This window comes from Dreissena polymorpha, chromosome 14, assembly GCF_020536995.1.
Source record: "Dreissena polymorpha isolate Duluth1 chromosome 14, UMN_Dpol_1.0, whole genome shotgun sequence".
Taxonomy (NCBI): domain Eukaryota; kingdom Metazoa; phylum Mollusca; class Bivalvia; order Myida; family Dreissenidae; genus Dreissena; species Dreissena polymorpha.
Genome location: NC_068368.1, coordinates 21,208,085 through 21,220,246, shown reverse-complemented (window position 1 = coordinate 21,220,246; position 12,162 = coordinate 21,208,085). Strand labels below are relative to the sequence as shown.

At 35.1% G+C, this 12,162-nt stretch overlaps 3 protein-coding genes across 3 annotated transcripts in view; 1 reads left to right on the top strand and 2 right to left on the bottom strand.

The window, feature by feature from the left end:
• The window catches only part of LOC127857219 (uncharacterized), a 23,053-nt gene extending 22,673 nt beyond the window's left edge, over positions 1 to 380 (bottom strand). The window contains exon 1 of the mRNA XM_052393634.1: positions 1 to 380. This exon is cut by the window's left edge and continues 101 nt beyond it. Coding sequence (XP_052249594.1) covers positions 1 to 380 — 380 coding nt within the window.
• LOC127858168 (receptor expression-enhancing protein 1-like) overlaps positions 1 to 12,162 on the top strand; it is a 166,040-nt gene that overhangs the window by 141,748 nt on the left and 12,130 nt on the right. The gene's annotated exons all lie outside the window — the stretch shown is intronic.
• On the bottom strand, positions 3,726 to 10,840 carry LOC127858166 (metalloreductase STEAP4-like). Its single transcript, XM_052395134.1, has 2 exons — positions 10,606 to 10,840; positions 3,726 to 6,058 (listed from the first exon to the last, which is right to left on the bottom strand). The coding sequence occupies exon 2, from the start codon at positions 6,054 to 6,056 to the stop codon at positions 4,593 to 4,595; it is 1,464 nt and encodes a 487-aa protein (XP_052251094.1). The 5' UTR covers positions 6,057 to 6,058; positions 10,606 to 10,840; the 3' UTR covers positions 3,726 to 4,592.

Below are 12,162 nucleotides of genomic sequence, written 5' to 3'. Positions count from 1 at the left end.
AGATTGAAATTGGAGTTCAAAGTGGAATATTTAGAAGTTCTCGAAGTGTTGGTGCCGGATTTGAAATAGTGGCCCTTCAAGCGAAATTTCTCGTGAAACTTTGTGAGTCTGTCGAAGTCGCGTAGGTGACCTTCCCAAATAAAATATCGCACGTGTTTCAGAAGTTCCAATTTACTGTTGGTCCGAATCAGTACATTCAATCCCAGCACTAAACGCACGAGATCTCGCTTGAAGCGATAATCCTTGAGAATTTTATACAGTATGAGTCGTTCAGGTTTAGAGAGTAATACCACTGACATACGGTAAAGTTCGCGCATGCGTTTCCTGCTTAAATCCAATTCATCTTCCGGTTCGATTATTTCTATTTCAACGTTATCCATTTACAAAATATTTAACGATCTGATTTCGGAACGAAATTCTGAACACATTTTAATAATCATACATTTGCGAATATTTCATGTCTAAATACTCTGTTTGAGCCACGAATATTGAAGCTCCACTTTATACATTTGCAGTTATATATTTAACAAAACAACGTGTCAACTCCTTATTAGTAATTGTAATAGACCTAAAAAAAGGCCTAATGCGATAATATGACAAAAACGTCACGTCTACTAAGACCAAGGGGTAAACAAAATCAAACTAATCGAGCCTTGCTTTTTAAACTTAATTAACAAAAATTCACTTTAATTTTTTAATAAAATATACTCAAATAGTTTTATTACAACGAAGACGAATATTCGATTTTGGTTTATCTTTAAACAATGTCCAATGTATAATTCAGATAAACATTATTGCAGAAACATTCCACTGAACGATTTCAACTCGATGAATGCATGTGCGCAAAGTCTGTCTACGTCACTTCTACAGTCTTACGTGTGCGCAAAGTCTGTCTACGTCACTTCTACAGTCTTACGTGTGCGCAAAGTCTGTCTACGTCACTTCTACAGTCTTACGTGTGCGCAAAGTCTGTCCACGTCACTTCTACAGTCTTACGTGTGCGCAAAGTCTGTCTACGTCACTTCTACCATACCCATATAAAAATGTTAACATGTCAAGACGTTTTGCTACACAGACCAAGCTTGAAGTTGCTAAAGTATTCTCTGCATCATGTGTGCTTTTGTTTGATATCGTTCATTATGGTGAAAACATTTACATTCTTATCTATGAAATTAGATACCATCGGTCGAACCATAAAACACAGTTATGAAGCGAGTTTTCTCAGTGCATGGAACTGTTTTATAGTACAATGTTCTGCTCACGAAACTTTTGCAACATATTTTGGTGGTTTTATTTGTGACTTTAACACAACGACAGGTAGAATTCATGATTGACAGCTTATATGTTTGATATGTTTTGCATTCGATTTGTAAGATGTCTGGCAGTCATTAAAATTAATTAACTTATTAACATGATTGGTAACATCAATTTTAGAACAATGACCGGGACGTACATTCAACAACAATGCAATTCATTTTTTTTGTCATATAGCTTACTTTCTGTGAAATCTTTTTCAATTTGCTTTTTTTCCATAATTCTCACGTTAAGATGTATATATTTAAGTCCACTTCTTACGCAATACTTACATTTTCCTTTATCACTTTTCAATGATTTTGTAAAAAATAAAATAAAATATCGACACATAATTCATTTTTAAATCTAGCATACAATTTTAACTTGAATACATCCAGAATTAGATGAATTGTCATTAAACGAGCAATATAAACCTCAAATTAATGCAAAACATGACGCAATCTAAGCATGTTCTTGAACATCATTGAACAATTAATCGCAATCGATCATTCACTGAATAAGTATCCGTTTCTGGTTGACTAGTATCACTTATGTCAATTAATTGCTATGACTTATTTACACACATCGAGAAACCAATATCAGCTGAATCGAATTTTCATTTATATCCGAATTCGGCCCATTCATGTTTCGGTGGCCACAAAGAGACGAGACTCGTGTCTTTATAACCTATGGATAAGGGTAGTTTTGGTGATCGTTTTTGTGTTAGTAATACACGTGTTGCACGAGCGGTACAACCTGTGCTCAACTACACTGCTTTATTTACGATTGAAATGTCCGCAATCGTATAAGCGCAAACATACACATATTAACATAATATTATAACACATATGTATTTTACGACCATAATATTCCATATAAAGAAAAATATCAGAAAGAAAATCAATATTGTTCGCATACTTCCATTTGCACATGCAACAGCCGAAAATCACTTACATACACGGTCCACACGTACGGCAACGTCTAGAATGAATTATTTTCAATATTCTAGAAAATGTTTTCAAATTAAAATGTACGAAAGTTCAAGTTGATATACATGTATATGAAGCCGTTCTCCAGAAATAAGAATTGTAAAAGGCTTTCTTTAGACGTGCCTCTGTGTGCATTCACAAATGTCTACAATTAAACTGAACTGAATTCTCTGACCAACCTAGTATAAACCATTTATTATATATGTATATTTATAATTGCAAATATTTAGACATTTAACATAAGGTTTAATCGAATTAATCCAGCATATTTCTTCTCTATGACTGTAGTGGTAGCTATTTACTTGTTGATCAAGCAATCAGATTTGAAAGGACATGCACAAGCTGTCACCAAATCCATAAATGCCATACACCAAAGCAGAGGAGCATGTGTATACGCAGGTCATTTGTAAGTGAATGGTAAAATGGCGTACGTTTTCGTATTTTAAAATGAAATATTGTAATTAAAACTGATTCGGGATACTCAAGTATCGTGATTTTGATTATTTTTGTACACAAACATACACATAATAGCTTCACTATTATATACGAGATGATAATCGTTTAATTACCGAAATTACTCTTTTTGTTTAAGGACACTTAAAATATGTTTTTTTCGTGTAAAAAAAATTAAGATTAAACACTATTAAAATAAATAAAGGTGTCCGAAAATTGAAGGTTTGTATGCGTAAACTGCTATATAGAGAATATATGGTTGGTGACTTTTGATATCATGTGATATCAGACGAGTCTGATATGGCGTATGAAAAGGCGAGGATAACCTTATATTATATCAAATTTATACTTGATACTTTCTTTATCTAACTGATATGATTTCAAGCCGTCAATTCATGTGTATTTTTAATTGAGGGAGAGGCAAATGAAAGTTTTACAATCAACAAAAAATTACGACAGGGACCTCTGTAAACAAAAGCGTTTGAATAGGTCTCTGCTCACGTGATTTCTTTTTTATAAAACTGTCCATGTTTCGATTGTATTCAGCGACGTGACTCTTTGTTATCAACTGTGTATATACATAGGCGCTTTGTTACACAGTTTTATACGGAAATCGAAATTAATGCCGTTTAAGGTCAGGCTGTTTCATGCTTTTTATACAAATCGCTAACACGTAATGTTTATTAGGTAAACGTTATGCGAGTGCACATGATATGTTGTCGCCCGCAGATAATTGTTAAGCTAAATGCAATTAATCGGGGTCGTGTTTTATTGTTGGCATTAATGCATTATACATTCAGTTGTATGTAACCACTAAATGATCATGACGACATGGATATAAGTGTAATAAAATGTAGTCTTGTTGAACATTTGTTGCTGATCAAACGATTCCAGTATTTAAACGATCGTCATAATGTAGCTAAAAGAGCTCATACCATAACTGTTGGCGACGAGGATTTTTGACGAATTCTTTATCGATGAACGCCTACGATTGATATATATAACTTTATTTCCCACAAATACACGAAGAGCTGAACAAATAATAAGACACAAGTTTACAATTGTTAACACAAAGCATAAAGAGTAATATGTATACATAGTACAATATCTTACACTTCTTTAGCGATCAACACAGTAAACATTGACTTGGTAAACAGAGCCAACTTATATACACATATTTTTGAACCATTATTTATAGGCGTGGACTTTAATTAAATTGATATTGCTAAGGAAAATAAATCTCCTAGAGGTAAATGAAACAGAGAAAAAAACCCAGTACGCATGTGGTTTAAACATTAAACATGTAATATAGTGAACCAATACATACGGGAATGAGTGAACGAACATACACATGTATTCTAAAACAAAATGCTGACCAAAACATACGCGAAAACAATCTGGCATTGCTGACGAGGATTTTTGACGAATTCTTTATCGATGAACGCCTACGATAACCTTGCAAAGAAAACATCGATCACGAAATGTTCATTTCATTTGATGCCACCGGTGTCGATGTAAATTTTATACCGATAAAATAACGTGGAGAAAGCTGTATTTGTTACACAAAGGTAAAACTAGTATTACAGTGCACATGAATGTGTAAATTAAGAGAATTGCGATCATAAAGACATTTCCAACTGAACTGCATATTATCAAACGAATGCCCATTTCACCATCATCATCAATAGGTTAAACATCACTTCATACATATTTATGCATGACAAATATCATAATGTTTGCATGAAATGTCATGTTTCATGTGTTCACATATTTACATAAGAATACACATTGTCTTTGTTTTTGTTTTGGAAAGCCATAATTAGCAACGTTAGTATGTTGGCAAAAGCTGTATAAGCATTATATCTTCCTCAACATCATGACATTTTCTGGTATGGAACTAACGTCCTGACTCTGCGTAGGCGTTCCATTATTTATATCAACTGCTGTGTATCCCCGATTCATCTTGTGGCGCTCACATTCTTCTCCTTTGATCCAACCTTTCCGAATCTTCATCACGTATCGATTGATGCAAGGTAACATAAAAACAAATTTCAGAACTAACGTTGCCCATGGCAGAAGTGAACATACGAAAAAAATCGACTTGTACACAACATCGGGATGTTTCATCCAAACTGGTATCGCCATAACCAGTACGTGGGCAACAGAAAGAAACAATGCTGCATGTCCCATCTTGGACTGCGCGAACCTCCACTCCCGCCAGTTCAGCTTGTCTGTGACGGAGGGGAACGTGGTGACGCAGACGAGGCTGAGAACAACATAGGCACAGATGCCTACCAGGCTGGTGGCCTCCCCTTTCCAGTTCATCCATGTGATTCGTTGGAACTCAAACGTGGAGTTGAGATTCGCGGGAATCCTGACACGGGTGCTGTGGTACCAAGGAGGATAATACGTCGGCGACATGGTTAGCAGTGACATGATGACGTGTACGGTAACAAGCAGGTAGGATACAAGACCGAGCTGCTTTCGTGTCTTCAGCCATGTATCCAGCCATCGTGGGAAACGTTGATGTTTTGTTCCGAAGTAGAGTTGGAAAATCGTAGCAAAGCTGCTGGCCAAATACGTCGCTGACAGCGTTGTTATTGATGTCATGCAAACTGCTTTGTTCATCACTTTTATAGACAACTGTTCCCAGTTGTAAAAGGATTCAAACATGTAGTAGATATAGATCAGGAACAGCAGCCATCCATTAAACACACCCACTGCAAATATAATGGGAAACCGCCATTCCGGAAATAGCCTTAGCGGATGTTTTTCAATTCTCCGAGAGGAAATCAGAACGCCAAAGTCAACTGGTCGAAAGTTCATATTCTTTGTAATATCGACGACTATCTCCCGAGCTTCTCTGTTGTTTCCAGCGATGAAAACCTGTTTGCTGCTTGTGTCGTAGTCATTTTCCATTGCGTAGGCTGATATTACATTAAATGCCTTCACAACTCTACTCTTTGGAAACAATTTCTCGATTTCCTCAGCGTGCGACGTTAGCTTACTTGGAATTTTTCTGTTGGAAACGTCTATTAGAATCTTTTCTGAAAGCAGTTGAACGTGTTCCTTTAGTAACTTTTCTACATGTTCGAAATGGACTGCTAAAAATAGGATGGGCGCACTCTTGATGCATTCCTGCACTGACACAATCTTTATATCATAAAGAACGTCTTGATTTGGCGAAATCTCTCTTCTGTCCGGCTCTCTACTACCGAGTATGACGTCATATCCGGAGAAGAATAGGCGCTTAGCAAGAGCTCTTCCAAAATACCCTGTTCCCAGTATGCCCACTCGTTGTCTGTGTTCTATCTCAGACATTTCTGAAAAAGTAACACACAGTTTTGTTCATTTGCAGCTTATGTTTCGTCATTGGATTAAATCTGCTGTAGTTACTTATACTGATTCGCCATTATATGTAACGAAATCTGGGCAAACTACCAGCATTACTATACTATTACTACTTTACTACAACAATAACAACCACTACAACTTCTACTACTACTGCTGCGACGACGTCGACTGCTGCTAGTACAGCCACAACGAGAACAAACAACCACTATCACTATACTATTACTACTTTACTACAACAATAACAACCACTAATACTTCTACTACTACTGCTGCGACGACGTCGACTGCTGCAAGTACAGCCACAACGAGAACGAACAACCACTATCACTATACTATTACTACTTTACTACAACAATAACAACCACTACTACTTCTACTACTGCGACGACGTCGACTGCTGCTTGTACAGCCACAACGAGATCGAACAACCACAACAATAACCACACCTATGCCGTACCAGCAACAACTGATACTATTACTTAATGTGAACAAGTATACAAGTTTTGCAATACGCTCCGCACATTTACAATACAGGGAACAAGTAGCACGAGCAAGAAGAATGTTCACGCTGTATAGCTACACATAAAACTTTGAAAGCAATACGATTTACTTTCAGTTAATTTACAACTGTGTGAGGGTAAATAAACACACTTTTCACAAATAAGTGTAGATGCAAATCCATAGGTCAAGTAGTAATGTTTCATTCTAAGATAATCAGTTATAAAGTGACTGCGGTTCACATTATTTTATATTTTAAATATGTAAGGAAACAATATCTAATAGTGCAACTATTCATTAATTATATAAGACTTGTTTAAACAATATTCTAGAATAATCTTCATGAACGTTAAGTCATCGGTTCCATTTATTAGAACGAGTTGCATTCAGTGCGCCACGTTTTATATTAGGTAGCAGTTTCTGCCTCTGGTTTATAAAGAAAGACAATACAACAAAAATATAAAAATTCGTATATATATCATTTGGAAAATATAAATTACATGTTCTTTAATTTTTATTACGGAATGTTGATAGAAGCATTTGACTTGGAAGGTTGTGATAACAGTCGTAATACATTCACAATTTTATAAAGTAAGGCAAATACAAGAATGCTTCACGATCAAACTAGTTGTATTGTCCAAATGTATCCTTAAATATTACATAGTTTATTTTGAAAATTGTATTGTTTAGTAATTTTGACATCGAATTAAATTAAGACGACCTTTGTTTGTATAAATTGACACTAATTGTAGGGATGCTTTGCCAATAGAAGTTGTTTTACTCCATTAAAGCATCGGTTATTTCAGACATAGCTCATTCCAGAGTCATTAACATTTTATGGCAAGATAGACATACACAACGCAGCTTTGTTAATTGGCATTTCACAGCGTTATACCGGATTGTAAGTGATTTGCACAACGATGCTAAACATGCAATATCGCTGCGAAGTATCGTTTATTTAAGCTTTTATTGATAATGATGAGATGAGACGCGCTTTGGTTTCATTTCATCGTGCCTCAGAAAGTTACTGTTCTGGTGCTCTGGTCTGTTTTTAACCATTGAGTTAAATAGTTATTAAATTTACATTTATTCTGTGTATTGCTATCTAGCTTGAAGTGTGATGCTATGAGGGTAAGTTGTATATACAATCACATGTTAAATGTATGATTCTGCGCAAAGTGAGTTTCGGAGCTCGTTAAGACCAGAGTTAACTGCAAGTACTTTTCAGTGCGGCGTTCCTAGTTTTGTTCATGTTTTTGCGTTTATGTACGTGTATGTCATCTCTGGTGCATTTGTTCCGTGTCTCAATGTTTTGTATTCATTTTGCTTGCCATAAATCAAGGACCGCCTTGTATATAAAGGGTCTTATCTCCTGCTGGTACAGCTAAGGTTTTGCTTTATGTATACACATTTATAAAAAATATTATCACATGCCATAGCCTGTTTCCCATGTAATATAACCATTACATATATTTTTATCGTACACATGTTTTCGTTTATTGACCAATCGCATTTTTTTTTGCTGAAATGACGTTGCAACGTCAAATGACGTCACGAAATGTAAACAACACTCGGGATTTAGGATTTTATCCCATTTTTATCGCGACATTGACGGTATAACACCTTATGAAATATACTAGCCTGTCTCCAACACTGTGGAATATACCTGTCGCGTGCACGGACTACTTTTTAAATTATTCAACCACTGAATGATTTTTCGAAAGAAATCTCTAGAGTCGAAAAAAACTTTGGCTTTAAAATTATAAATACAACCTACAACCTTTAGATCTAGTCGCGGGACATAATTTTTCGCCATCCGTAAAATGAATCAGCTGATTGATTGCGTCATAAAATGACATTCTTATTGCGTCATTTGTGTGATGTCATCTTTAGGTGTATAGGAAACAAGTATGCGATGTCGGGGAATAAAACATTGAAGACTCGCATTTTTTTCGTGTTTATGTATCGATTCGTGGATGTAATTATGAAAAAGTGCATATTCTATGGGCTACTTACCTCGTATGGAACCGGTGAGACGAAGGATTGAGATCTAAATGTAGATCTAGCTTATTCGTGTTATTGATTTCCAGAATAAGCGTGCCTATTTTGATGTGAATGTGTGTGTGTTGAGCATACTGATGGTGTCACCGTGTGTATTTTGGTTCAATAGTCTATTCGTTTTGCTTTTGGAAGTAAATAAACGTAATGGTATTTTCTTTGATGAATAAACTTTGTCTTTGTGATTTTATCAAAAAAAGTCTATTCAGTAAGAATAACCCGTTTGCAACAAGTGTTTCAAAGCTTTATATAATTTTTACGGATTATCTTGTGTTTGGATCGCAAACTAAAGGATGTGAAGGCTAGATCAAGACGCCATCAAAATCTGCAGCGTCCATGAACGAATAAGGCGAGTAGTTTTTGATAATTTATGTTTAGAACGACTCTGTGTGTAAGTTGGCATCGACATCATTTTGTCAGGAGCAATCGCCGCCATATTTGATTTTGATCATTTTCTTTCGAATTTTTTAAAATAAAATCCTCCTTTCGCGGTCGTAATGTATTAAAATGTGCATGCTGCGTAAAATTGAATCGAGGCATATGGTGATGTTTTTTCTCGTACAGTTTTTGTGTGATTTTTTTAAAGACTATTTTGCGTACCAGAACAAATACATTGTATATCACTACGCATGGTTGCATTCGTTAGATTTTTTGAAGCACTCATAAGACTAGGTTAGCGTTGAATACATAGAAGTTGATGTTGCTCGGCTCGAACACCGAAAGCGCTCGCCCAGGCTCGCGCTCCCGGCGTTCTAAGCCACGCAACGTACACTTCTCTGTATTCAACGCTAACCTAGTATTCTCTATATGTTTGCGTAAATATTTATTTAATTTGCTCATTTAAAAGCATGTGATAAAAAAGATCTGACACTCGTTGTCATATCATATCATATTTTATTAAACTCGTCCAGGAAATTCGTTAGTAAGCTCGTCAAAGGCTCGCTTACTAACAAAATCCCTGAACTCGTTAAATAAAATATGGTATGATATGACAACTCGTGCCAGATCCTATATTTTTTATATACAATACTATATGAAAAAAAATCCTGTTCAAATCGCCCTAAGTTTACTTTCATTTTCTGAAAATAAAGAATTGCAAAACATCATGTAACCTTTTAACAAATAAAATAAAAACTGATGATTTGAAGCGACAAAAATTGTCAGATAGCATCACATATGGGGAATTTTTAAACAGCAATAACATGACTTGTTTACAAATCACTTTGTACCTTTTGTATAATTTACATATCCCAATTATTTTAATTTATATGATAAAGAAGACACAAAAGTGTTTTCAAACAATTTAAGGTGGAATTCAACAAATAAAGTTATATTTCTTATTTGTCTAAACCAACTTAACACTGCCTTTCAGTCTTTCTCTACTACATGTGTTTTTGCTTATGCTCACTGTCTGATTGGCAAACAAAGTACCCCTCGATAATCTAATGAATAAAATATTTTATGGAAATATAGAATTGATTAATTTTGGCCACAAAACTGACCTCTAAACAGAGCATAGGGCCCGTTTAAAATTAACAAATGCGTATACTTTGATCGATATTAGGTGTTATTCAAGTTAATACAGTATAAAATAATATCATCAATTAGTGAACAGATTTTACGAAGAATGCTTTTAAATTTAATAGAAGGAGACTAACAAAATAGTAAACACTTTACCATGGTAACTAAATAATGTAATAGGGCGATAATTTAAAGAAAAATGCGAATAACCTTTATTCTTAGATCAGATGGAATAATTAATGGTAAAATTCCACTTATTCTACTCCTTCTGCTACTAACACTACTGCTGCTTCTGCTGTCTCTTATAACGATAATATTAATAATGAGAAACGATATTAATCATGAAAACAACACCACCACCACCACAACAACATTATTTTAAACTAACGCTCAACATGTTTCTTAAACTTACTTTAATAGATATATATAAATAACTCACCTTGCGTTATGTTTGCTGCTTTAAACAGATACACAGCTGTTGATATGCTTTATTTGCCTAAATCATATGTGACTGCTTCTTCTCTTGTTTGTTGTTTATATCTGGTACATCTCCAGTGGGTTACACTGCCAAAATGCCATTAATTGTAACGTGTAATGTAGCATTCTAAGTGGGAGTTATCTAGTTAACCTGTCATGGCAAAAGCATACGCGTAATTGTAAAATACTGCGTCGCGTATCTGGGCCGCTATCTTGTTTTGAAGTTGACTGAATTTCCTTTTTTTTGCGCGCATGTAAGGAAAACGTGCGGAGCGACGGTCATTTACGAAATGAGTCGAGTGTACACTTACAGGTCATTACAGTTCTTAGATATGACAAAATGTATGCGCTATATATGCAAAAGACACCGGCTTTTGCCGATACTGTCCATAGATGTAGTCGATAAGACACAGCGGGACCTGTAAATAACATGTGAAATAAACAAAAAAGATACTGTTCATGACCGACTAACATTTCCTTCACCTCTTGAATGTAAAAAAATGTCAGTTCGCCTTTTTGCTACTGATTTAAGTTTAGCCTCTGGGCATACCATTTTTTTACGATGTTCTAAAAAAACAGCGTTAGACAATCTGGGGGTTATTTTCTATAATGTTTAGAATGTTATTGGAACGGCGGCTTCATAACCGATTTTCCTCGAACATAATGGAAATGATATCCAATCAGAATTTGTAAATATTTTTTTGAGAAAACCGTTGGAATAACAATGTAACTTCGAAAACTGCGTTTATTGTGTCTACCATTGGATAAAAAAAGAAATTAAAACCTTATGTATTTTATACTAGCTAGATTACAAAAGTAGCAATAGCATTTTATATCAAGCACAAAGGCAAGTATTTTATGATAATTTATATGCGAAATAAAAATCATTAGAACATAATTAATTGTAAACACTTTTTCAATTCTCCTGGATAACAATTATGTTTGTCTCCTGGAAAATGACACAATATGAATCATGTGGTTTTCGACGAACATCGAGAGGTTTCTTATTTGAGTCGCGTTCTGAGAAAACTGGGCATAATGCATGTGCGTAAAGTATCGTCCCAGAGTAGCCTGTGCAGTCCGCTCAGGCTAATCAGGGACGACACTTTCCGCCTAAACTTGATTTTTGGTAAGGACGGACTTTCTTGAAACTGATAATACCATAAAAGCGGAAAAAGCCGTCCCTGATTAGCCTGTGCGGACTGCACTGGCTAATCTGAGACGACACTTAACGCACATGCATTATGCCAAGTTTTCTTGGAACGCGACTTATTTAGAAAACTAGGATACTATCATGATAATGTTTGAAACATATTAACCGTTTAGATTGAATGATTCTGTTTTACATTTAACTCCATTACAGAACAGCACGTTTTACAAGTTAAAAAAATTCGTACTGGAAATAACAAAATCTATGTATTGAATCCCGATTTTAACGATTTCAAAATTAGTTCTTTCAAAGAATAAAACGAATCGTAGATGTTCTAAAAAATTATCTAAACAAAAGCTTAATAAATTT